General features: G+C 50.8%; 9 protein-coding genes across 9 annotated transcripts; 4 read left to right on the top strand and 5 right to left on the bottom strand.

The window, feature by feature from the left end:
- The first annotated feature begins 401 nt into the window (after positions 1 to 401).
- On the top strand, positions 402 to 2,262 carry BO85DRAFT_497509 (vitamin H transporter). Its single transcript, XM_025663993.1, has 5 exons — positions 402 to 671; positions 727 to 851; positions 900 to 1,422; positions 1,486 to 1,893; positions 1,967 to 2,262. Exons 1-5 carry the CDS (start codon positions 444 to 446, stop codon positions 2,189 to 2,191), a joined length of 1,509 nt encoding a protein of 502 aa, XP_025513986.1. The 5' UTR covers positions 402 to 443; the 3' UTR covers positions 2,192 to 2,262.
- Positions 2,088 to 4,445, bottom strand: BO85DRAFT_423860 (uncharacterized protein). Its single transcript, XM_025658024.1, has 2 exons — positions 4,160 to 4,445; positions 2,088 to 4,075 (listed from the first exon to the last, which is right to left on the bottom strand). The coding sequence occupies exons 1-2, from the start codon at positions 4,332 to 4,334 to the stop codon at positions 2,334 to 2,336; spliced, it is 1,917 nt and encodes a 638-aa protein (XP_025513985.1). The 5' UTR covers positions 4,335 to 4,445; the 3' UTR covers positions 2,088 to 2,333.
- Positions 4,446 to 5,248: 803 nt separating this feature from the next.
- BO85DRAFT_460598 (integral membrane protein PTH11-like protein) lies at positions 5,249 to 6,672 on the top strand (the record flags this gene model as incomplete). Its single annotated transcript, XM_025661726.1, has 5 exons — positions 5,249 to 5,516; positions 5,567 to 5,634; positions 5,682 to 6,055; positions 6,122 to 6,186; positions 6,260 to 6,672. 5 exons carry the CDS (start codon positions 5,249 to 5,251, stop codon positions 6,670 to 6,672), a joined length of 1,188 nt encoding a protein of 395 aa, XP_025513984.1.
- A 510-nt stretch (positions 6,673 to 7,182) lies between these two features.
- BO85DRAFT_450711 (glycoside hydrolase family 76 protein) lies at positions 7,183 to 9,433 on the bottom strand. Its single transcript, XM_025660442.1, has 4 exons — positions 9,117 to 9,433; positions 8,668 to 8,912; positions 8,146 to 8,595; positions 7,183 to 8,081 (listed from the first exon to the last, which is right to left on the bottom strand). Exons 1-4 carry the CDS (start codon positions 9,214 to 9,216, stop codon positions 7,503 to 7,505), a joined length of 1,374 nt encoding a protein of 457 aa, XP_025513983.1. The 5' UTR covers positions 9,217 to 9,433; the 3' UTR covers positions 7,183 to 7,502.
- Positions 9,434 to 11,288: 1,855 nt separating this feature from the next.
- On the bottom strand, positions 11,289 to 12,949 carry BO85DRAFT_521351 (putative alcohol dehydrogenase). The gene is made up of 5 exons (XM_025665195.1): positions 12,551 to 12,949; positions 12,368 to 12,495; positions 12,155 to 12,314; positions 11,633 to 12,101; positions 11,289 to 11,582 (listed from the first exon to the last, which is right to left on the bottom strand). The coding sequence occupies exons 1-5, from the start codon at positions 12,754 to 12,756 to the stop codon at positions 11,379 to 11,381; spliced, it is 1,167 nt and encodes a 388-aa protein (XP_025513982.1). The 5' UTR covers positions 12,757 to 12,949; the 3' UTR covers positions 11,289 to 11,378.
- Positions 12,950 to 13,402: 453 nt separating this feature from the next.
- On the top strand, positions 13,403 to 15,575 carry BO85DRAFT_450710 (transketolase). The gene is made up of 3 exons (XM_025660441.1): positions 13,403 to 13,426; positions 13,485 to 14,592; positions 14,654 to 15,575. The coding sequence occupies exons 2-3, from the start codon at positions 13,498 to 13,500 to the stop codon at positions 15,524 to 15,526; spliced, it is 1,968 nt and encodes a 655-aa protein (XP_025513981.1). The 5' UTR covers positions 13,403 to 13,426; positions 13,485 to 13,497; the 3' UTR covers positions 15,527 to 15,575.
- Positions 15,576 to 16,261: 686 nt separating this feature from the next.
- BO85DRAFT_469868 (RNA recognition motif domain-containing protein) lies at positions 16,262 to 17,675 on the bottom strand (the record flags this gene model as incomplete). The annotated part of the gene is made up of 3 exons (XM_025662356.1): positions 16,262 to 16,834; positions 16,883 to 17,015; positions 17,077 to 17,675. 3 exons carry the CDS (start codon positions 17,673 to 17,675, stop codon positions 16,262 to 16,264), a joined length of 1,305 nt encoding a protein of 434 aa, XP_025513980.1.
- An 894-nt stretch (positions 17,676 to 18,569) lies between these two features.
- On the bottom strand, positions 18,570 to 20,728 carry BO85DRAFT_423848 (uncharacterized protein). Its single transcript, XM_025658023.1, has 3 exons — positions 20,450 to 20,728; positions 20,315 to 20,395; positions 18,570 to 20,253 (listed from the first exon to the last, which is right to left on the bottom strand). Exons 1-3 carry the CDS (start codon positions 20,627 to 20,629, stop codon positions 18,772 to 18,774), a joined length of 1,743 nt encoding a protein of 580 aa, XP_025513979.1. The 5' UTR covers positions 20,630 to 20,728; the 3' UTR covers positions 18,570 to 18,771.
- Positions 20,729 to 20,909: 181 nt separating this feature from the next.
- BO85DRAFT_57600 (Leucine Rich Repeat domain protein) lies at positions 20,910 to 23,067 on the top strand. Its single transcript, XM_025665500.1, has 6 exons — positions 20,910 to 21,054; positions 21,117 to 21,251; positions 21,310 to 21,420; positions 21,478 to 21,602; positions 21,657 to 22,182; positions 22,250 to 23,067. Exons 1-6 carry the CDS (start codon positions 20,953 to 20,955, stop codon positions 22,922 to 22,924), a joined length of 1,674 nt encoding a protein of 557 aa, XP_025513978.1. The 5' UTR covers positions 20,910 to 20,952; the 3' UTR covers positions 22,925 to 23,067.
- The last annotated feature ends 302 nt before the right edge of the window (positions 23,068 to 23,369 follow it).

The following is a 23,369-nucleotide window of genomic DNA, read 5'->3' as shown; positions in this document are numbered from 1 at the left end:
GTGTCCACTCGAAGCTGGCTGATTTGTCGATAGCGACCACATAAGACGTGGATCCAGGCACTCGCTCGTGTGATGGCCGACATTCTGGGCGAGGCCCGTTTGGGGTTGCAATCTACCAGATCAGTAGGTCGAAGCGAGGATGTTCCGTGCCTATTCTGGCTTAGTTGAGCATACAAGCCATGACCGTAATAAACCGGCGTGAGCCTAAGCATGCCGCTAGTCGGAATGGTAACACATCGGCGGGCCCAAGCCTCGGCAGCGGCGTCACGCCAATAGCCCTAACGGCGCAGCGCCAGATGGTACCGTCAACTAAACCCGGGTCGAGACCGTACTGCATATGATAGTATATTGTCCTGAACGGAGGTTAAAGAGCTTCTCTGTCCTTCCTTTGCTACTCCCATCGCCCTAGCAAGGATTCTGTCTATTCAGAACCACCATCCGACATGTCCGCCTCGGACAGTACCAACTCCTCTCCTCCAACGGAGGACGAGAAGAGCTTTGCTAAGGGCCCCAGTGAGACTATCCAACATCTTTCAGAGAGGGAGGAGAAGGCCATCATTCGCCGCATTGATCTTTGCCTTCTTCCATTGATGTTTTTTTCATACTTGCTGCAATATCTCGACAAGACCACCTTGTCGTATGCATCGATCCTGGGCCTTCTGAGTGGCACGGTATGCTCCGATCCCGTGTGCTCCTCAGCTTCAGCTTCACCTAACATTATATCAGCACATGACCACAGCTCTTTACTCATGGACCTCGAGTGCCTTTTATTTCGGTTACCTAGTCGCATCCTACCCTGTATCCCTGGGTTTTGTAAAATTTCCGCTCGGAAAATACCTTTCTACTATGATGTACGCTAGTATCCTTCCAACCCATATAAAAATATACTAACGGGCCAGGATTCTATGGGCTATCGTCTTGACATGCCACGCAGCAGCTTCCAACTTTGCAGGGATGACCGTCCTACGTGTACTTTTGGGAGTCTTTGAAAGCGCCATAAGCCCCGGGTTCACCTTGGTCGTGAGTATGTGGTATACGCCATCAGAGCACGCTCTGCGCAGCTGCATTTGGTTCGCAGGCAACGGCGTTGCTGCAATCTTCGGAGGCGTTCTCGCCTACGCCATCGGTCACATTGAAGACAGATTGGGGCCGTGGCAATGGCTCTTCATCATTTTTGGACTGATCACCCTGGTATGGTCGATATTCCAATTCTTCGTCCTGCCCGACTCCCCACATAACGCCAAATTCCTCCAACCGAATCAGCGCGAGCCCGCCTACCTTCGCGCGCAAGCATGTCAGAAGAGCTACCAGAGCCGCGAATGGAAGAAAGATCAATTTATTGAAGCATGGCTTGACCCGAAAACATGGTTCTTGTTCGTCTACAATTTCATGGTCTCTCTACCAAATGGAGGCATAACAAACGTGAGTTCTCTCAGCCATCTGAATCATATGAACGAAAGAAACATGCACTAAACCAGTAGGCAGTTCTCTAGCCTGGTTATCGAGTCTTTCGGCTTCGATACCTTCAACACTCTCCTGTACAGCATCCCCATGGCTGCTGTGGCTCTCGTCTTTCTGCTTGTTAGTGCATTCACGTGCAATCGCTTCCGTGGTCTCCGCTGCTACTGGATGATTATCACTCTTCTGGTCAGCCTCATCGGTATTCTCCTCATGCGGCAGCTCCCTACCGAGAAAAAATGGGGTCGGTTGGTAGGGGTCTGGCTCGTCAGTGTCTTTGGTGCAGGATGGCCTCTTAGTCTTAGTCTGGTCTCAAGCAACTTTGCCGGATTCACCAAGAAAAGTACCGTGACAGCTATACTTTTCATTGGGTACTGCGTGGGAAATATTGCCGGCCCGCAGTTATTCAAGACCAACGAAGCGCCAAAGTACTTGGTAAGAGCCCTCTCTTCTATTTCACTCAGTCTTCCTTTGTCTGCTGTTATTGAGGTACTGACGGTACGTGTAGACTGCGTTCGCTGCTATTCTGGCCTGCTTCTGCATTGCTGTCGCGGATGTCATTGCTCTGCGAGTATACATGATGTGGGAGAATGAGCGAAGGAATCGCAAGCAGGGCCGGACCATTGAGCCCGAGTCACCAGAGATGGAGGATGCTGTCCAGGCGTATTCGGGCCACAACGAGTCAGGCGATATTACAGATTGGCAGAACGAAAATTATCGGTACTGTTTGTAGGATAGGGTAGAAGCAGGTGCAGGAGAATGAGTGTGCAGTAGGGATGAAAAAGTGAAGAAAATTGATACTGCTTAATTCTGGAAACGATGCCTGGGGTATACAGCTGGAAATCATGTGCACGTGAATCAGGTGACAAAAATCCTCAGGCGAAGCTCGTCTGCCACCCCAGGAATTCCATCACCAACTCCCACTCAAACCGACCGGTTCGTGTTCTCTCCCCTGCCACATAAAGCTCACGTCGCTGCCACAGTAATTCAACAACTGTCTGTGCCCGTACCGTGTTCTCATACGGGGCTTTTGCCTGAGCTGCCTGGAATTGTGCCAACGCCCGTGCTTTCTCAGATTCGGTCGTACTGCAGCACGAGGCAATGAAGAGTGGCCATAAAGGCCAGGAGATCGGGAGGTGATCCAGCGATGAGACTATTGATTCTACCAGAGATAGGATATAGTCGACATGGCGCTGCTTCCGCGTTGCATCCAACCCCAGACTGTGTTCACTGGTGTAGCCGAGGAAAGCTGGCGTGGACGCTTCTGAGAGAAGCAGGCACGCAGCAAGACGATAGGATTCGCCAGTGTACTCAAGAAGACGACGCCTATGGACAACCTCGGCGGAATCGTGACATCGTCGCAGTGATTCAGGGAGCAAATCTGTTGTGTCCTGGAGATTCCTTTGTAAAGTGATAATCTTGGCCTCGATGGCGCTTCGTCTCTCTTCGACTTCGAACCCTTCTCCATACATGACCTGCACATCATCCTTGAGGCTCAATATATCATTAATAAGCAGGAGCATGCGGTTACTCATGCCATTCCACACGTCAATTTCGCGAAGCGTATCCGGCTTCATGGCCTTGGACAGTGACTCTGAAGATGTCCAGCAGGTCCCTTCTTCTACGGGTGACAAGGGATCGTTCCGCAATTCTACAGCAGGTAGTACCTTGTCAATTGGGAAAAGGGACTTTGCCAGCACCAGATGCGCCGAGAAGTAACTCATGAATAGTTGCGGCACATATGTCTTTGTGTGGCGGCGAATCCTCTGCTTGATGACCATCTGGAAACATGTCAGGTGGCGAACCCAAGAGGCGTCACAGCTGTGGGATATCTGCGGCGAGTCAATACTGACGCTCACGAAAATACCAAGAACGAGGAGATTACATACAGCCGAAGAGCAGAGAAATATAGTCGGCAGCAGCACGTCTTCAAACTCAAAACAACTTTCCGCTAACGCTTGACGCAAGCCTTTGAGTACCCTTTGCCGGACCTGCATTTCAAATAGTTCAAAGCGACTATCGATTGATCTCAGGTACTGCGCGCTGGTCATGAGAACAGAATAATATGCCAATTCAGACCGAAATACCATGCGCATTACTGTATTGCGAAGAGGATTGGTTTCCTCGTTGTCGATAGTAACGGCAGCAGGGCACATCATCGACTCGTAAAACGACAAGCACACATCATCAACATCGGGTACACCGAGCGTCCAAGGCAAGGTTCGGAAATTGGTATTTGATGACTGAACCTTGCTTTCTTTCCAATGATGATACTGACTCTGATATGTGTCTCGGGTCGAATAAGAAACGCTTTTTGACGTCGCGGCCCGCAGTGGGCTGTGCGAAGAGGGTGGAGTGAGTATCAATGCGGATTTCCCGTCGCTACCAAGTTGATCTTTGCGTTCGATCCGCTTCGAAGACGGAAGTCGATCGTCCTCTTCAGATTCTTTGCATCGTAGCGAACCCCTTCTGGCTACGATCCCGGTTCGTCCATGGCATTTCCCCGCGGCCCGCATATCATCCTCCCATTGAAGGCGGACCCCGTAGTTGCATTGATTCTTCGACCGTTGGCAGCGCATACATACTGGATGAGCTTCTGTACGCACCGGAGAATGAGCTTCGTTGTCGATTTAATTTGCCGTGTAGAACACCGAATCGAGTCATTAGGAGCACGAGGCTCCTATCAACCTAGGAATGGGACAGGCAATGGACAACACGCACCGTCGCATTTGACCCGTCTCCGACGACATGTAAGACAACCGCTGCGGGACCGGATTCTGGGCTGGGATGTCATCGGAGGCGACGAATCTGAGTCGGGGGAAGTTGGAGGGCCAGGGTTCAACGACCACGAGATGAACATGTCGACAGTCAATCATATCTTTACTGTGACACTCAGCGCCAGATCCAGTTATTTCCCTTGTGGAAAGGATAAGATGGGGAACAGACCTTTGGGGGACGCCGAGCGGGCTAAACAGGCTTACGGAGGGGGAAGGCTATTGTGGACGGCCAGACACACGGCCATCCTACCTCGGGGTGGCCACGGGCGAGCTGAAAGCCTAACATGCGGTTAATATCGAGGGCTGGATGGGATTGGCGAATGGATGAAGCTCCATCCGCCATCGGAACGCTAATCGTGTCCGAGGCGGACACTAATGAGGTTTCCCCGTACCCTGAAGACGGTAGGAACGGTCCGTCAGCCGACAGTCGCTGGAATCCCCCCTCATAATTTAGTGGGATAGCAAGCTGAAACTCACGGTGTGATTGCGTGTCCAATCGCCTCGAACCACTGTCATCGGATCTTACCATCGGCGGTAACCCGATTACTGACGCCTCTCAGCCAAAATAGCGCGTTCCTAGGCTTTTCATCGGAGGATCGGACTCCACTTGATGACCATCCTGGGCCGAGCGCCAGATGATACCGTTATCCACCAAGCTAGGTTCACTTTGTGAGATGGTTCGATGCAGTTTGACTGAGCTGTCTCAACTACTAGTATGGCAATATCCTCGAATCCCCACCATGTGCGAATACTCTCCTCCCGCCTCAGGAAAAGAAATTGCGCGACTAATCCTGCTGTATTCGATCCAGGTCCAGACCATGGAGTTTCCATTAGTTCACTGGCAGGATTTCAATTCCAGCTGGTGCCGATTACCCCTGTAGCATAGAGGACGTATTTAGCAGGCCTGCATCATGATATCTAGAGCCCTATAAACCGATCGGGGCCTGCAGGAACCTCAGAGGGACCAAAGGTTCTAGGCACATGGTGTGTTTCAGAGCATGTAGGCTACCATTATGAGCTCGCAAGAGACTGCCTCGAGGGTACCTGTGGTGATAGCTGGATACACCGTTCCTATCGTTTGCATGGTGCTATGCACAGGTTTACGGCTTGTTGTGAAAGTTCGTGGTCCATCAGAGGACCGCTTTCATGCAGATGACTACCTAATTACCCTAGCCACGGTGCGTTTACCTCCCTATCACCCGGTCCCTGCGCATACTGACGATCCTTTTTGTTTTGGTCAGATACTGGAGGTAGCGTACAGTATTATCATGCTGGCTGTCGGTATGAATGCCCTCATGCATCTCTGGCCGGAATCCAGCTAATCTACATAGGGGTGCGTCATGGTTTCGGTAAACATGCTTCAACTATGGCGACTAGTGACCTAGAGGCATTCTTGAAGGTACAATGAGCCATTGACTACCTTCGATGTAACTGACATATATATAGGGAGACTATATTGCTAGCCACCTCTATAATGTCGGCCTGGCAAGTGTCAAACTCGGAATCCTCGCCTTATACTACCGCTTATTCGCTATACAGTGGTTCCGCAGGACAGTAATTGGCTGTGTTACATTCGTCTGCCTGTGGATTGCGACCATAGAGATCTTTATGGGCCTGCTCTGCCGACCACTGGAGGCGTTCTGGGATGTTAGTGTCAAAGGCCATTGCTTCAACTCCAGCGCACTGTCATACTACGTCAACACCTCCAACATGATCACGGACCTTGTCATATTTGCTCTCCCGATAGGAGTGATTGTGCGGCTCTGTACGACCCGGAGCAATAAAATTGCCCTCTGTATTATATTTTCGATTGGATTCATGTAGGTTCCTTCCCCACCTTGCCTTCTTTTATGATAGCCAAGCACCAGCACTTACATGATCACCAGAACATGCGGGATAAGCGCTGCCCGTCTAGCCTTCGTCTTTGCCGAAAGCTCGTCCGACATCACCTGTGCGTCCTCGCCCTTCTTCCACCTCCACAAACTACCACCACACTTGAACACACTAACATGAAACAAACATAGGGGATGGAGTCGACCTCGGAGTCCTATCCGGCTTTGAATCGCTCGGGGGCATCCTCTGCGCCAACCTCCCCATCATCTACCGCCTCTTCAGACAAGCCGCACAGAAAGTCACCAGCCGAACAGGAGGCAGCTCCTCCCTTCCCCACCTACAGTATGGGCGCGAGTCCAAGAATTTCACGTCACGATCGCGCCCTCGCCGACACCGTCTTAGTGAAACGCTCAATGAACAGTGGATCCAATTGCAGAACGGCAATTCGTCGAATGATAGCCATCTCCCTGGGGGACCACAGGATTTCGCTGTGCAGAAGGTGGTGGACATGGAGACGGGGATGGAGGTAGTGCGGTTGAGTAACATCCCAAACGCTATTACAGTGAAGAGGGAGTTTCATCAGACGGTGGAGGGTAGTCGGTGATAATTTACTTTTGGGCGCTGTCTAGAGAGTAGTCATTCATTTGTGTCCCTGTTCGGGGAGAATTTTCTTATGTTGAGGTAGACAAAAATAGATGAACACCCTTACTTTGGAACTTTAGGGAACCACGGTGTGAGAATGAGATCGGGATAGTTACTCATTGAAGCCCCTCCCCTCTCACCCCAGGAGTAGTAGTAGTAGTAGTAGTAGTATTAACTCGACATCGAGACGTTCGGTAGTCAATATATTTGCACTGAACACAGGTGTGAATCACTTGCATCCAAGAACTCTACCTTTTGACTTCGGGCTTAGATAGTTTGTTACATCTTAGGTTACTTTGTCGGCTTTTCTAGTTAGACTGAGGTGTAGCTGCTCCAATTTTAGGGTTCGTATAGATGGTATATAGTAAAATTATTCGGGGTTTTTCATCTATTAGTAGTTAGTAGAGAACAGGTTGTTCCGAGATGCTATGTAGGCCGGTTTTTAAGAGGGATTTATGTGGCTTCGGATGATTCAGAGTACATCTTTGTATCAACAGTAATCAGTGTTTATGTTTTCAGACAATAAGTCACACGAACGAATGATATCAAGTACAGGAAACCTGACACGTACCCAGGCCAACCAGTCCAGTCCAAACCAACTTATCTAGATTATATACATGCATGAGAGAAGGCATTCACAAAATGTAGTAGACCTATAGACACATTGCGCCTTTCCGAAATCGCCCAAATAAAAGAACATAGCAAGGACAAAGGGGGGGGAATCGCCCAGCCATATTTACCGAATCACTATAGACAGACAAATCACAATAATCTGTAGGTTGGTGGTCTATTTCAACCGCCAATGACCATCCAAGCGATCATACCTCCCCACATCCCCACAAAAGCAATGGTCAGGATGGAGGCACCCGCCTTGTCGCCCGTGGTGATCTTCGATTCGGTACTGCCGCTGTTACCGGTGTTGTCACCCGTACCCGCGTTCGGATCACTAGAACTGTTGCCGCCGGTACTGGAGGTCACAGGGGCTGTTTGCTTCGTGCTATACAATGCGGAGGCCAGAACGTTGGTGACGGCAATCTCTTCCTCCATTCCGTTCCACCCATCCCACTTCTTGGGATACCAGCGCACACCACAGGTGTTGTTGCCCATTCCGTCGCAGGAAGCCGCGGCAGCTTCGGCGGACCCCTGCAGTTTTGGCAGAATGAGGCTGGACGTCGACGGCATAATCAGAGCCACAAGCCCAAGCCATCCCGTGACGAGTCCCTTGAACAGGATTTCGTTGTCGTTACACACTTCGGCCGGTTCGCAGAGAATTTCGGACATGATGTTTCCACCATACTTCGCCGGAAAGAAGGTGTCGAGCGTCACGTTCAAGAGACCCTCCGCCGCATTCTTCCATTTGGCCTTGCCGGTCTACGAATGGCATAAAATCAGCACCTGCTTCCTCCACACCTGGCGGGGGGCCAAAATCACTTACGTAGTTGTACATGTACGCGGCTCCCGTTAAGAAGACGCCGTAATTGTAAGACCACTGATTGTTTCCTTGGGTTTTGCAGTTATTGTCGACATCGGTGGAGTCGGCCACGTTCCAAGTCTGGTTGTTTAACAACGGAGTCGAGGCACACCAATCGAAAATCTTCTCTGCCCAGTCGGCGTACGTGTCGTTGGAGGTGTAGCGGGCCAGGCGGGCAGCGAGTTGGAACAGACCTCCGTTAGAGATGGAGTTCTTCATGGCGTAACCGGCTTCATAAGGATAGATCTGCCAGCGCAGACCACCGCCACATGTCGAATCGTCCCATCGATCGACCTGAGTGTTGTAAACGCCCTGGGCCAAAGCGAGCCAGGAGTATCCGGAGGAGCTGTCGGCGAATTCGATCTCGGCAGCAGTGATGGCGGCAAGACCCCAGAACATTTGATCGTCGTTACCCTATTAGACAGCGAGAAGAGTCAGACTACTGTCCAAGTTCAGGGGAAGATTGAGTATTGTCATGCTGCTTACCAGGTAACTACTGTAGTTGGCGGGCATGTAATCGCAGTCACCCGCCTGCCATTGCATACCCTGACGGACCTCGTCGTTGTAGGTACTGTCTCCGGTGTAATACCAATAGAGGAGCAAACTTGTGAAGAGTGCACTACCTTCCCACCACTTGCTAGGGAAAGCACCGGGAATCTGACCGGTTTCATTTCCATGATACCAGGTCATGGACCCGTAGGCGGTCTTACTGGCGGCATCCTTGATGGAACCTATACGGGCGATGATGATGGTGGTCAGTTGTCAATTCATATGATTGGTGTATGTTGTCGAGATGGAAGACACAGCGGACTAAATTTAGTTGACGCAACTGCTCCTAATTATGTGGGAGAGGGGAAGGAGAGCGGGGATGAAGGACGGGCGGGGACAGCAAAGGATATAATAAGAGAAAGAGCTAGAAGTGGGGGAAGGCATACTGGTACTGCTGATATCGATATCAATGGCGTCGGAGAGCTGAGAGAAAAGCGCCGTGTTTAGGAATAACCCCCCATACAGGCAATCTCGAACGAGACGCATGGCGGGAGGGAGCGGGGAGGGAAAAAGAGAGAAAAAGGGGTGGGAGGAGGAGGAGATGGGAAGGAAACGAATGTATAGAAGCGAGGGACACGGTCAAGGAAGAGACTGACCAGCAGAAACGGAGAGTAAACGAGAGTGGAAGGGAAGAGGAGGGGGGATGATAGGATGGAGACAGTTGACAGTCAAGTCAAGAATGGGGATGATGGCATTGCAGCAAGACAAGAAAAGCAAGAGGGAAATCAAGCTGCGTAGACGCCGGGCCAGGCCTATTTTTAATCGGCGGGAAAAAAGAAGGGAAGAAAGGCCCAAAAAAGCCAACCATCGGCACTGGTGGAGTTGGTCCCCGTCCACGTCAGCTCCTCGTGCAATCAGCGTCCTCGCCCTCGCATTTCTTCGTGCCCCCAAGGGTCATGGTGTGACAGGGTCAGAAGGGGTTTTAGAAAGGAGCTAAAAGAGGGTGATGAAATTCCCCCCAATACTCATCAGAGTAAAAATCATTTGGTCCCTGGAGAGAAGTTGAGGCTGGATGGAAGTTACTTTGGAAATTCTGATAATAGTATCAATGTGAGCCTGAGGCCACAATACGAATACGGCATATTCCGATCATCAATTTCTTATTTTGGATGTTCTTTTCCCTTTTTTTGCCCCTGGGAAATCAAGCCAAACAATAACTGATCCCGAACAAAGGCTGAGTTGAGTGAGTTCTGGCCCGTCGGGTACCATGGATCCTCTTTGACTTCCCTTTCCCCATGAATGGCTGCCACAATCAGTCCGTCTCGCAACTTTGCGCCCGGTCGCAAAGATAGGCATGTCTTGCTATCCTAAGCTTTCTTGCCCAGCACTGCTAATCCTCACCAAGCAATGCCGGGCATTCCGCAGTTTGAACTGTCATTGCAGCCTGTGATCTTGGCAGAACCCAATCAGCCGATCGGGGGGAACCAGTCAGCCCCCTCCTGGCGGGTACATCACAAGCACCACTCGGAATGCCATTGGGAGTTTGTCTCTGCTCGGACGCGCCATCATCAGCGCTCTTTGATCAGGATCGTCACCTGCTTTGGGGTCGAAACTTGCGATCGCTGCGAAGGGCTGTATTTGTTTGTACTATTCAGAGCGTTTTTCCCGTCGCTCGGGATCTTCGCTGCCTGGTACTCCAACAACAACCAACACACAACTATGGGACTTCGTTCGTCGCTCAATTGTGAAACTGAACTCTTCGCACTTATCCCCCCCCCCTTCTGCAGGATGGCAATGAGCCGTTCTAGACTTCTGCGCCGTAGTTAACTGCGGAAGTACCTGCGTGTGTCAGCCTTGACACTCCGATCCCGGTCCGTCATGTGACAGGACATCACATGTTTGTCTGGTTTGTTGATCTCTCCTCCTGACTATCAACAAGGGTAGTACTTCATTGTCATTGAAAATGTCAATTAGGGAAACAGCACACTACAGTCATTTACAACCCTTGCGATTGATAATTAGCAGTCATTCCGAATCACAAATATACAGTGTGGATAAGCCGACGGAAAAGAGACTGAAACATTGTCTTACTTCCCATTATCAATAAGCCGCGCTCCCCATCTCCGTCCCCGTCTCCACCACATTGAACATCGCAGGATCATGTTCTCGTCAGCAGAAATGGAGATTAATGTTTACCAGCCATTGCTCACTCAGCTCAGTACTGTAAATTTGCAGTGTTGATATCTAGCCTTATCTTGTAGTGACCAGTGCACTCATCTTCTTGTCTATCAAGTCAAAAATTCGTAAGACCTCATCAACTATATATGTTGCACAGAAGACAAGAAGGACTAATTGTAAATTAGGTCACACTTTTTGTTGCCTTTGTAACCTTCAAGTTGGTAACCTTGTAGAACTTATATTGATAGTATGAAATGGGCAGTGCTGCCTCACGTAACTAAATTACTCTACGAAACTAAAATATATACTACTACTATTACTAGTAGCATCATCTCCCACCGCACAAAGTAGTACTAATAGTAGACGGTTTCACCAGGTCTAATAGTAAATAATGAATACTATTACATGCTCAATGTTGTGGCATAGCGAAGAGCTTACTTGTAGACTATCGACTAGAATCGCAACTGGAAGAGGTATCTCGTGTGGTCTTCTCTATTTGTCTCTGCCTCTGCCATATATTCTGCAATTATTCACAGCGTTGCTTCAACCTCATCCACAATGGTCACCTTAATGCTCCCGTTTCTGGTATCCGCACACATATTCAAGGCATCTACGGCCTTCTCTAGGGGAAAAACGTGCGACACCAATTTTTTCAGGTCCAGTATGCCCCCACTGAGACACGCTATAGCAGGCGGCCAGGTATCGCGGTATCGGTTGATGAACAGCAAATCGATCTGTCTTGGTTAGTGGTCTTATTTTCAAGCTTAACACGAGAAAGGCTTACCTCTGCCAGGGAAATATGCATAAATGGCAGGTTATTCATTACTGCCTTTCCCACGCCAATGACGACCACCGTACCACCCCGACGAGCGGTAAATGCTGCAGTACACACACTGTTCTCAACACCAGTGCACTCTAATACAGTTTCTGGCGCGTTGTACTCGTCCGGACCAAAAATCGCTCGGATTGCCTTAGCGTTGCCTTCTGCATCTAGTGCTGGATTAACCTGGTATGTGTTGCACCAAGGCGCAAATTCCTTTGCAAAGGCGAGTCGCTTTGGCTCAATATCTGTGATGACTATGGGGTGGGCCCCTGATGCCCGAGCAGCTGCGAGGGCGATCAGTCCAATAGGCCCAGCACCACATACGACTACACCACGACCTAAGTGGAGACGTGCGACCTGAATTCCGCGCATGACGACCGAAAGTGGCTCGAGGAGGGCCCCTTCAAGATAGGATATATTGTCTGGAAGCCTGTAAAGACATTTTAGCATACTTAGCTCACACCAATGGGAGCCAAAACGCACTTATGTAACCATTTGGCCGGGTGGACCTTGTAACGTTGGATGGTACCCGCATAAGGATATACTCCCGCAAATTGGACGTCTTCGCAAAGGTTATAGCGACCGTCATCACAGAGGAAGCACTGTTCGCAAGGAACCCCAGGTTCGACGGCGACTCTGTCACCTGTGCCTCCCGATAAGTTATCCATTGCAGACATGATGCATAGCATGACTAACCAGGCTGGAGATGGGTCACTCCATCTCCACACTTTAGCACCACACCCGCTGCTTCATGGCCAATTATGCAATCTCCTTCGAAGACTAGCTCTCCAATGCGACCAGTTTTCCAGAAATGAATATCGGACCTGAGCACGTTAGAGAATAGTGTACACATATAATTGAGCCAATATTCTTGCATACCCACAGACGCCAGTGGCTTTGATTTGCAGTAGGACCTCACCTCGCCGAGGCGCATACACCGGGGCGGGGACAAATTTTAGATTGTGATCTGCTGTGATCTGGAGAGAGGGATTAGGGAATGGAGGCGACAATTGCACCTGCTCCGTTGGCGATGACTTTGAGGTAGACGTTGGAGCTGGGCTCGATAGAAGGACAGAAGGGGCCATGATGTTGGATGGTGTGTGATCTGAACGTTGTGAGTTAGAGAAGACGCCTGGGGTGCGTCTGGTTTAAGCTGAAAACATCTTGGGCGTCCCTAGGTTAGCTGGGAGTGACACAATTGCTGACTTCGAGCAATAGGATGCAGCGGAGATAAGCTACCTTTGCCTGGGCATCATGGAGATGGCAACTGGAGGCACGGATGACCCAGCGTGGATCCAGTCCAGGTCATATCTTCCCCGCATGGAATTTCTGGGGTTGGGTCCAGTACTTACCCTTTTGGGTATTCCACATCCGCCTTCCCCGATCTGGTGGTTGGCGCCTCCAATTACCCGATTGGGAAATGGGCTTAATGCTGCCGGATGAGGTTATTCGATCCAATTCTTCATGCTCAGTCCACCTTCACTCTGCAGAACTGGGCTTGTTCTGTTCCCACCTTTTCTCTGCTCTGGGCACCGTGCCTGTTATAAATTTGACCCATGTCCCCTCTTACCCCGCGCCATGTATCGCCCTCAGAATCATTCCTGCAACTATGGCTGTTGGTCCTGTCCCGCAAAGTAACGGCGCATCGGCCTTGCCGCTGGTGCGCCAGCTGTCTAAAGATCACGACCATGTCTTGAAGTCATTCCGTCTTCTGATTTCCGACCTGTGTCAGCAGTTCGGCGGAGGCCACCCGGGGTATGAGTCCACCGATAATGAGCCCAGCAGAACAAAGGGTGTTGACTGACTTGACCAGTGGAGCTATTGGCATGGCGGCCATAGGAGTCGCCCTATGGCGATATGTTATGCGATATGCGCCACACACCCCAGAGTACTTCAACCGCGATCGCTTCATCCTTTCCAACGGCCATACCTGCCTTTTCCAGTACGCCTTTTTACATCTCACTGGCTACAGAGCCATGACTTTCGAGCAGCTCAAGTCCTACCACTCCGACCGCGTCGACGCATTATGTCCGGGCCACCCGGAAATCGAACACGAGGGCATCGAAGTCACCACAGGCCCCTTAGGTCAGGGCATCGCCAATGCTGTTGGTCTTGCCATGGCCACGAAGAATCTGGCGGCCAACTTCAACCGTCCAGGGTATGATGTCGTATCAAACCACACCTGGTGTATGATAGGAGATGCATGTCTGCAAGAAGGAGTCGGACTCGAGGCAATCTCCTTCGCGGGCCATCTCAAACTCAACAACCTGACAGTCATCTACGATAACAACCAGATAACCTGCGATGGTTCAGTCGATCTGACCAACACAGAGGATATCAACGCTAAGATGCGTGCCTGTGGCTGGGACGTCATTGATGTGGAAGACGGTTGCTATGATATCGAGGGGATTGTCCAAGCCTTGGAGGAGGCTCGCGCCTCCCCAGAAAAGCCTACTTTCATTAACGTCCGGACCGTCATTGGTCTAGGCAGTAAGGTGGAAGGCATGGCTGCTGCTCATGGCGCCGCATTTGGTGCTCCAGACGTAGCAGAGATGAAGAAGAAGTATGGCTTCAACCCTGACGAGCACTTCGTCATCAGTGATACAGTCCGAGAGTTCTTCCAGGAGCTCCCCGCTCGAGGCGAAGCTCTTGTTCAGCAGTGGAACTCGTTAGTGAAGCAATATAGCGTAGAACATCCGGAGCTTGGGGAGGAGTTCCAGAGACGCATTCACGGAGAGCTGCCTTCGAACTGGAAAGACCTTATACCTTCCAGCTTCCCTGACAAGCCAACAGCTACGAGGGCCTCATCCGGCCTAGTCTTCAACCCTCTGGCTAAAGATATCAAGTCTTTCATGGTCGGAACGGCTGACCTGAGCCCGTCCGTGAACATGATCTGGCCAGGCAAGGTTGATTTCCAGCACGTAAGTTCATTCTTGCCGTTTCTCTTAGACCATTTAGTGGCACCATACTCACTAGGTACAGCCTGATCTACGTACTACTTGCAATATCAACGGTAACTATTCCGGCCGATATATCCACTTCGGAGTGCGTGAACATGCCATGTGTGCCATCTCGAATGGGCTGGCAGCGTTCGCTCCAAACACATTCATCCCTATCACTTCCTCCTTTTTCATGTTCTATCTTTATGCTGCTCCTGCCGTGCGCATGGGAGCTCTTCAGCACCTTCAGGTTATCCACGCTGCTACCCACGACTCCATTGGCATGGGAGAAGATGGTCCGACACACCAGCCGATAGAGCTGGCAGCGCTCTACCGTGCTATGCCAAACCTGCTGTATATTCGACCGGGAGATAGTGAGGAGACGGCAGGAGCCTGGCTTGCAGCCCTGGAGGCCAAGAAGTCGTCCAGCATTATCTCCACCTCCCGTCACGCTTTGCCTCAGTTGAAGCAAACACGCCGGGAGGGAGTGGCTCATGGCGCGTACGTGCTGGAAGAGGCTGATGCTGCCGCAGTGACCCTCATTGGCGTCGGCGCAGAGCTCTCATTTGCGCTTGATGTAGCTCAGCAGCTGAAGGAAACTAAAGGGATTGCGGTACGCGTCGTCAGTTTCCCATGCCAGCGACTGTTCGAGCAGCAGGCCCTCGACTACAAGCGCACGGTCCTGCGACGCCATCAAGGGATCCCGGCGGTGGTAATCGAGCCATATGCGCCGAACGGCTGGGAGCGGTATGCCGATGCAGGCATCAACATCCGCCGATTCGGCCACAGTTTGCCGGGCAAGGCTGCATACAAGTTTTTCGGCTACGAGACCGGAGTGATGGCGGCCAAGGTGGGCGATTATCTGGACCGACTAGAAAAGGGAGAGTGGCAGCGTGGAGAATTTGTGGATCTGTAGGCTAGTGATCCTTTCGATATCATTATCATTCAATGAATAAACTTAGACTTAAGACAACTTACCAATGAATAAGTCCAACTCAGTAGCAATTGGAAGATGACCGGAGAAGAGATGTGGGGATTGACTAGAGGGAAGATCCACTCAGACGCGCCGAACTCGTATTAAGGAATCGGAAGCGCCATCCCTCGCTGCTTTAGTCTCCCCACTTCCCCCTCCTTCTTCCCAACTCAATTCCCCTCCACGTTGTTATCTAGAGACGCTTCGGATCTTATCTCTAGAGGATCCAGACTATTGCTAACCCTGGAATCGTCTCACAATGGCTTCCGCTGATGCCGCAATAAATGAATCACCACTCACCGCTCCCAAGACGCTAGATAGCTTTTTTCTTCGCGTATCACACGCACTCAAACTCAGTCCCTACGATGCTTACACACTACCCCAGTTAGTTGGGAACAAGGAAGTTCAAGCGAGAGTGTATTGCCAGGCCCGGACGGGATAGGTCTTTCCCATCAACGAGACCTGGCTTGCAAGCTAAATAGCTGAAAATACTAAAATATGAAAGAACAGGACAGGACAGGATAAGACAGAACAAGACACAAGAAGCCAGAAGTCTGCTTCACAAATAACGAAAAAAGATGAGACAATCAACTCCAACAACCTGAAGATAACCAAGATGGAGATAAAGAAACGAGCAACTCTCAAGGGTATATCAGCCTCTCAGGCTAAGCAACGCTATTATAGCATTATATCATCATCTAGGCGCTGCTCCGGGGCGATTACACAGACTCCCCATACGGGAGATAGGCACGGAGCCGAGCGGGTGCCGCTGGCATGTGCGTTATAGAACCTCTCATTTGATTCATCAGCTGGCTCGCTGCTTTCGGGGATCGCTTCGGTATTGTCTTGCGGGAGCTCAACTGTACTCTCGCCGTTCATATCATTTGTGTGCTCGATGCTGCCCACGCCATTCAATGCGGGAACACCGCTGGCATCGCCGTTCATTATAAGTGCGGGCTCGCCGCTGGTCGCACCGTTCATCATATGGTTGGGATCAACGCTGCCCTGGCCGTTCATCTCATGTGTGGGCTCGGCGTGACCGCCGTTCATTTCAAGGGTCGGCTCTACTATGCCCTCAATGGCTTCTTGTGTGGGCCTTTGGACTGGTTGAGGGTCTTCAGAGGAATATATGCCAATGGGTGCACTCCTTCTTCCTTTCGCCATCTCGAACCGGAGAGTGCGTTGCTGCAGCTTGAATACCGATTCTTGACCATTTCTCATTCGAAAGACTTTATTCGCAACCTCCGGTGTCTACACTTCATTAGCTATTGCTATTGAGGTATGAAGCATGACGCGTACCTTGAATTGCACAAAGGCGGTTCTCAGACCAGAATTAGGATTCGTCTTCACTTTGACATAGCAACATCCGTATTCGCCAAGCATCCTCTTGAGCTCGAACTCCATCTGAGGTGGATCAAGAGCACTTGGTAGACTGCAGGGTGTTAGTTTTTGTCTCATGCACTATTGAGTTTGGAAGGGGGTTTAGCTCTTACTTTCCAACAAAAAGGCGAGCTCCAAGAGGAAGGAGATCTTGAGCGTTGTCGTCTGTGACTTTTATTCCTCCGACGATAAGAATATCATTTTTAATATCAGAACCACTTGGTCCCGCCTGGGCTTGAGCTGAGCCATCTGGGGACGGCTGCGGAGGGCTATTGGTCACGGTGGGAACCAACTGCCGGAGCATCTGATACAAGGGGGTGTCTCGACGTACACGGAATCCTGGATGGGTCATACGTGAAAATCGGCGGTTAGGAGGAATAGACGGGTGGTTATCGGCAGGCATAATATACTGTTGTTCCTGGACGCCATCAGACATCTCCGAGATGAAAGGATCCCCGTCAGGTATGTCGGTATCCTTAATGATCACATCCCATTGAGGTTCCTTTGGAAACTCAGGCAGATGCCTGCTCATCCCAGGCTCACACCAAGGAGGTATATCCATAAACAGCCAATTAGGCTCTTGCATTCCTTCAACTTGCATACGAGCCCCGGTGAAGAAAACCCATTTCATGGTACTATGATTGAAAGAAGGGCCAAAAGGTTTCTTTCCAGGATATGGAATAGCACCGGGGTACTGCTGACAGAAATCCATGTTGACTGCTTGAGGGGAAGGATGCATTTCTCAAAGCAAAAGCCGTGAGTAACTTACCCTCTTAGTGATCAAGCAAAGCCAAGCTAAGCAACAGACGCTAACAAGCACGAATCAGATATTATCCTCCTAAAGGAGAACTTTAACAAAAGCGTACAAGAACGACGAGCAGTGTGGAAAGATGAGATTGATAAAAGAAGCTGTGGTTACTCTGTCAAACGATAGCGAGCAGCCAAAGCGTGAGTGTTGTGAGGATGGGAGAAGTATGAGAGGCAAGGAACAAGCGAGCCGGCAAGGCTCACATACTAACCGTCGAACTCTATGCCTTCACGATGAGGTATGAGAAACGAGCGCCGCAGCAATGACTACACCTATGACCACGACAAGGCTTCAACTACGGTCCGGACTCTGTTCCTCATATTCCTCGAGGAATCTAGTTACTCCTCGCCGCTTTTTGGCCTGGAATGGCATCTACGGGATGAAGGGCATGGGACGTTAGAACAGGGCTGTGCATTCGCTCCAGAGCCATCTGCGGTAATTTGAAGACGCCAATATTTGTCAGGAGAAGTACGACTATATGTGCGAATAGTTGGGTCTGTCCTTTTGTCCTGGGAAAATCGGGGTCTTGTTGGGGAAAGTCGGGCATGGTTCCTTGGGTGCGAGGACGAACTATACAACTATACGGCTCTAGGCTTGGTATCGTGTCCGATACAATACATTCGGTGCGGAAGATTCAGCCTGTAGGTATCAAGTGAGCGTCATGGTATGGTTTGTGGCCATGGCCTTTGATATGGAGGCTTGTTGTCGAGCTGGGGCCTGAGGGACGGTCTAGATAGTTGAAGGCAGAAATCTCGACATATCGCATAAAGGGGGCTGTGTGAGAATAAGTATAGAATGGCTGCTTCGAGAAATTACTTGTGGTATTGTAGTTATACCGGGTTGTATTAATTATACAAAACGAGGAAAGAGGCAGGTCATGATTATGTCGTCACCAAGGCAGGAAGTATGCAAACAGGCAAGGTATATACTCAGACAGTGAACGAGGGGGTATCGAATAAGCTTGTCTCCCAGGAACATCATCATGAAACAAATCGTCACTTCACTTTGCAGGCATCCCCATCAGCTCTCCCAGCTCGTCGCTGGTGAGTGTGCTTCGGCGTCGATCCCGGTGTCCTTTGCTGGATCCCTTGAGAGCCCGCCCACGCTTACGACTCTCGCTCTCTTTGCGAGCCTTTTCTGCCTCCCGGGCCTCGCTTTCAGCAGCTGCTAGCTTCTGGGGCACGCTCAGGCGAGCTTGGCTGCTTGATGCTTGGATAGCAGCTGCCCGGCGAGACTCTTTGGGCTGGGGACTTTGAGCGCTGCTTCCCTGGCGGGAGAGCCCCTTCGATTCAGCTTTCCTTCTTGATGGTCTACGTGTTACCGCTTCCGAACGGTGTGCTTTTACTTGTAGCGTCTCATCGTCCGCGCTCGGTTCGCAAGGCGAGTCTTGTAGACCCGCAGTAAATGAGACCTTCCGTGGCGAGCGTCCAGTCATGATGTTGTCACTCTTTTCTTTCAAGGCTTTACTGGCTCTCCTGGATCTCGTTTCTCGCGTCGACTGGCGAGTTCTCCTGGGGGACTCTGCAGGCCGACTAGGCTCAGTGGTAACCTTCGCAGCGGTTTGTTTCTCTTCCTCCTCTTCTGCCTCTTGGTCTTCGAAAATGGGTGACTGGATGGTCGTGTCTCGCCCCACGTCTTGAGACAGTGCTTGCGTGATGTCTAGGCGTAGGTCTAAGCCTTGTCGGAGCTCTTCCGCTTGAATCGAATGGCCTCCATCCGCGATCCGTTTATGCCAGCCATCCATCATTGTAACGGCCTGGCTCCACCGACTTTCCATTTTCTCCCAGCCTTCGCGAAGTCGTTTAATTTCTTCGTCCCGCATTTCTACTTCCTCGAGAGGTACGAACGATGGGTTCGTGAGCAGTGTTCGTAGATGCTCGAGGACATGGTCCATTTGTGCTGATAGCTCGTCACAAGAGGTAGGTAGCGCCGTTACCGAGCCTTGCAGGGACCGTCCAGCCCCGACGCTTGCCATCCCGGTCGCGGACTTATCTTCGTCTTCGGCTTGTGATAGACCCTGGAGATCCTTCAGAGTTTCGACTGTGTTCCGTGCCAATGATATTAGCGTATCATTTTCGTCGCTGAGGTTTTGACATAGTTCAGTGAGGAAGTCGTTCGTTTCCTGCTTGAGGCTGTATCCAGGATCGTTGATGCCCTCACCACCGGCCGCCAGTCTAGATCGGGACGATTGACTGGCTGCTGGGTTGATATTGATAGTGGTCATCGACAGCCCTTCCCGCTTTCCGCGCTGGCGTTCAGCCAAGTGCGATTTCAGTTTCTGCATTTCCAGGTCGCGTTTGCGGATGTCGTTGGCGCATTGAGCTCGAACTTGCTGGATGGTCGTCTTCATACGCTGCACTTGCTCTTTCAGTCCTCGGATTGTCGAATCGGCACTAGAAGCGTTCGCCTTCAATGCTCGTTCCTGCGCTTCTGCGAGAGCCAGGGAACGGGTTAGCTCGGAGGCCTTCGTCTTGACTTTCTCCTACAGCCAAGTCGTTAGCCTTCTCTGCGGTCGCAAAGTATACATTTGATGCCTATCGTACCAACTCTGCTGTTTTTTGCGATTCCTCCGCGCGTAGGGTGCGGATTGTGGTCGCTAGATTCTCTCGGTGTTCGGCTTCACGCTGTTGTGGCTGTTAGCCAGTGCGACAAATTCCCTGGACATTGTGACTCCGTACATCTCTGCGCAGAACCAAATCGTTGACCAAATTTATGATCCTCCCCATTGTGGCCGCCGTGCCTCCCTCCTCATCTTCAGGGTTGGCGAAATCAATGGGTTGGCCGCTCTTCAGCAGCCCCCTGGCCAGCAAGACATTATTGATGTAAGTAGATGCTGCCTGCAGATTCTGTGGCTCCATGGCTTGCCTGCAAGCTCTGGTGGCAGCGACCTCTCTGAAGGGAGAGGAGTTGCCGATTGATGTCGAGGGGTGTTGGTTGCGATAATGCGTCGGGGACCGCCAGACTGTTATTATTATTTTTCGACAGCCGCGGGATTCCTAAAGGGGAAGAACATAAACAGCAGGCGCACTCCGGTGACCGCCACGCCCCACTTCCGCTGTATGCTTATGTCATGCACCTGCCCACATCTGATCTGTAAAGGGAAGTAAATCACTTTTCTTATCGCACGCGTCGCTCGCGCGTCCTCTTGCTTCTTCTCAACTTCATCCTCCCAATTGGCAACATGGCGCGCGTAGTCCGTGGCGAGGGAGACTCTCTGCAACGGAGAGGACAGCTGCTCTTCAGACAGGGCAACTATTCAGACGCTCTGGCCGCGTTCACAGAGGTGCGTTCGCGCGGTCCACCGCGTCCGATAAGGAACAGGCTACTAAGGCAATTGGCCCACAGGCTCTCTCTTGTAAAGGCGCCGATGTGATGAGCATCCTGGACAACCGGGCCGCAACGTACATCAAGCTCACTCAGTATGATCGCGCTCTCAATGATTCGCGACAGATGGTCCGCAGAGATACCAAAGATGGACGGGTAGCTTGCAGCCTGTGCGATGGTCGATTGTGTTCACTGTAGACTAATTGAGCGTTAGGGCGTTTTGCGATATGGTCAGACCTTGCTTCTGACTGGGGATCGTGCAAAGGCTCTCAAAGCTTATGGCTATGGCTTGAAGACTCTGCCTGAAGATCATCCCCGTCGTAAGGTAAGCGGGTTTCAGCGCATTAGCAGCAAGATGCGCCTTGAACGCTGACCGGCTCAGATGATACTTCAAATGTATTGCAAGGTGAAAGAGAAGGCATCAGTGAAACGTCTAGATCCGTTTGATACTTTACCTCTCGAGTTGGCCATGATGGTGCTGCAGTATTTCAATTTCAGGGAGCTGGCGTAAGTAGCCTGTACAAAGAGGTCCTATAAGCAAGCTGACGATCAGGCTCTTAGGGTTCTCCTGCGAGTTTCGAAGGGATGGCAGCGAATGCTCTCACAACCAGATCTTTGGATGCAATTAGATTTCACCGAGGCCCGACGCAAGGTCCATTGGCGCTCCTTTCGGGCATTTGTCCAACGTTCGCGTGCCTTGCTAACCCATGCTGTCATGACCAACATATCCACCCCTTTTCAAGAAAGAGTGCTAGAAGCTTTAAGTAGATGTCCAAAATTGGAACATTTGGAGATCCGGGACCCTATCACACAGCCTATTGGGCTTTGCGACGTGTTCAGGAGCTCAACACAATTGAGATCTCTTATTATCGCGAAACAGACACCGGTGGCTCAGGAAAATATCGCGAAGTTTTTATCAAGCTTATCCCAGCTCGAACGTCTAGAGGTTCATAACGCCCAGCCGTCGCCCGAATCCAAAGTACATTGGCCTTCACATCTGCCGAATTTGAAGAGTATCACCTTGCTCACGGAAGCGTCAATTCCGCCACCAGGTCGTGTTCCTGCTCTATACATTCCTCCCGCTACTGTAAGTTGGCTGGTCTCATGAGCTTTGTCTGGGTTCGTGCTGTTTCTGGTACTAACAGCTATCTCAGGAGTCAATGTCTTGCTCAATGCCCAACCTTGAAGAACTACGGCTTGAGTCGTATCCCAAAGTTTGGGCGCCGTACTATCTATCATTTGACCCTATCCGATACTCCAGGCTACGTAGACTGGATCTGAAAGGCGTATTCATAGGCACTTTCAGCTTACCGCCGAGACTCGAATACCTTTCCATTCATGCAGGTGCCGCTCCACCTGGGGAGGAATTCCCCTTTTCTCCCGAGCAACCCTTACACCTTCCAAATCTCCATACTCTTATGCTTCGCGACCTAATTTGGGTCACCTACCGCACGCTCCATCGTTTCATAGTCGACTCCAAGGCTGTAGTACGGAACCTTGTCGTCGACCGCTGTCCACAACTCGACTCTGAGAAGCTCAGTCTTGTTCTGGCGGAGAATTCGGTCAACTTGACTGAGCTCGGAGTTCCTCAGCTTCCAGGCATCAATGACTCGACCGTGAAGACCTTGGTGGAAGGTTTGTCAAACCTCACTGCTCTAGATGTCTCCAACACCGATGTCACAGGCCGTCTGCTCAAAATGCTTGCTGACGCACGTTCCTCGGATGTCGACTTTCCACGTGTTGAGTATGTATACATCAAAAATTGTGACAATATCCCATACGAGGCAATAACCTACGCTCGGTCACATGGTGTCAGTGTCATCCGGTGATTAGAAGCATCAGTACAAATTCCCCTGAAGCATGCTGGCATGCATAGGTATGCGTTTTATATTTGCATTCGGCTCCATATCGCATATTAGGCTATAGTTCTACCATGTTTGCATACGTGGTATGGCTGTTCTGCCCCCCTGAAGTCCAATCTGGTCTAGAATACCCGCCAATATTTCACAAACGATAAGTCTTGCTGCATAATCTATGCGACATTGCTCCTCATCAAAATACAATTTGCTGGGGCGTTCCTGATAACGCGGGTCGATTCACAACATGACCAGGTCATGATACACGAGGGACATTTTCACAAACCTCCGTTGCTCCCCATTATTCAGCACACTGCTGTGAGGGAGATGGCTGCAGGCACGCCACAAGTCTGCAGTGGAAACAGACAGTTCAATCTAAATATTACGTCTTTCCAGGGCTCTAATCAGTCCTGTCAGG

Source organism: Aspergillus piperis (genome assembly GCF_003184755.1).
Source record: "Aspergillus piperis CBS 112811 unplaced genomic scaffold BO85scaffold_13, whole genome shotgun sequence".
Lineage (NCBI taxonomy): Eukaryota > Fungi > Ascomycota > Eurotiomycetes > Eurotiales > Aspergillaceae > Aspergillus > Aspergillus piperis.
This window is presented reverse-complemented; position numbering and strand designations above follow the sequence as displayed.

Coding starts and splice junctions, on each gene's coding strand:
- BO85DRAFT_450711 (XM_025660442.1), bottom strand. CDS start 9,216: ATGCGTCTCGTTCGAGATTGCCTGTATGGGGGGTTATTCCTAAACACG. Junction 8,596..8,667: donor CCAACTACAGTAGTTACCTG/GTAAGCAGCATG, acceptor GCTGTCTAATAG/GGTAACGACGATCAAATGTT. Junction 8,082..8,145: donor CCGCGTACATGTACAACTAC/GTAAGTGATTTT, acceptor TGCCATTCGTAG/ACCGGCAAGGCCAAATGGAA.
- BO85DRAFT_521351 (XM_025665195.1), bottom strand. CDS start 12,756: ATGGCCCCTTCTGTCCTTCTATCGAGCCCAGCTCCAACGTCTACCTCA. Junction 12,102..12,154: donor CCGGCCAAATGGTTACATAA/GTGCGTTTTGGC, acceptor ATGTCTTTACAG/GCTTCCAGACAATATATCCT. Junction 11,583..11,632: donor TGCATATTTCCCTGGCAGAG/GTAAGCCTTTCT, acceptor TAACCAAGACAG/ATCGATTTGCTGTTCATCAA.
- BO85DRAFT_423848 (XM_025658023.1), bottom strand. CDS start 20,629: ATGGAGCCACAGAATCTGCAGGCAGCATCTACTTACATCAATAATGTC. Junction 20,396..20,449: donor ATTTGGTTCTGCGCAGAGAT/GTACGGAGTCAC, acceptor CAGCCACAACAG/CGTGAAGCCGAACACCGAGA. Junction 20,254..20,314: donor CGCAAAAAACAGCAGAGTTG/GTACGATAGGCA, acceptor ACTTGGCTGTAG/GAGAAAGTCAAGACGAAGGC.
- BO85DRAFT_57600 (XM_025665500.1), top strand. CDS start 20,953: ATGGCGCGCGTAGTCCGTGGCGAGGGAGACTCTCTGCAACGGAGAGGA. Junction 21,421..21,477: donor AAGATCATCCCCGTCGTAAG/GTAAGCGGGTTT, acceptor TGACCGGCTCAG/ATGATACTTCAAATGTATTG. Junction 22,183..22,249: donor TATACATTCCTCCCGCTACT/GTAAGTTGGCTG, acceptor CAGCTATCTCAG/GAGTCAATGTCTTGCTCAAT.
- BO85DRAFT_423860 (XM_025658024.1), bottom strand. CDS start 4,334: ATGATTGACTGTCGACATGTTCATCTCGTGGTCGTTGAACCCTGGCCC. Junction 4,076..4,159: donor GTGCGTGTTGTCCATTGCCT/GTCCCATTCCTA, acceptor TCGACAACGAAG/CTCATTCTCCGGTGCGTACA.
- BO85DRAFT_450710 (XM_025660441.1), top strand. CDS start 13,498: ATGGCGGCCATAGGAGTCGCCCTATGGCGATATGTTATGCGATATGCG. Junction 14,593..14,653: donor GCAAGGTTGATTTCCAGCAC/GTAAGTTCATTC, acceptor CACTAGGTACAG/CCTGATCTACGTACTACTTG.
- BO85DRAFT_497509 (XM_025663993.1), top strand. CDS start 444: ATGTCCGCCTCGGACAGTACCAACTCCTCTCCTCCAACGGAGGACGAG. Junction 672..726: donor TGGGCCTTCTGAGTGGCACG/GTATGCTCCGAT, acceptor ACATTATATCAG/CACATGACCACAGCTCTTTA. Junction 1,894..1,966: donor ACGAAGCGCCAAAGTACTTG/GTAAGAGCCCTC, acceptor CGGTACGTGTAG/ACTGCGTTCGCTGCTATTCT.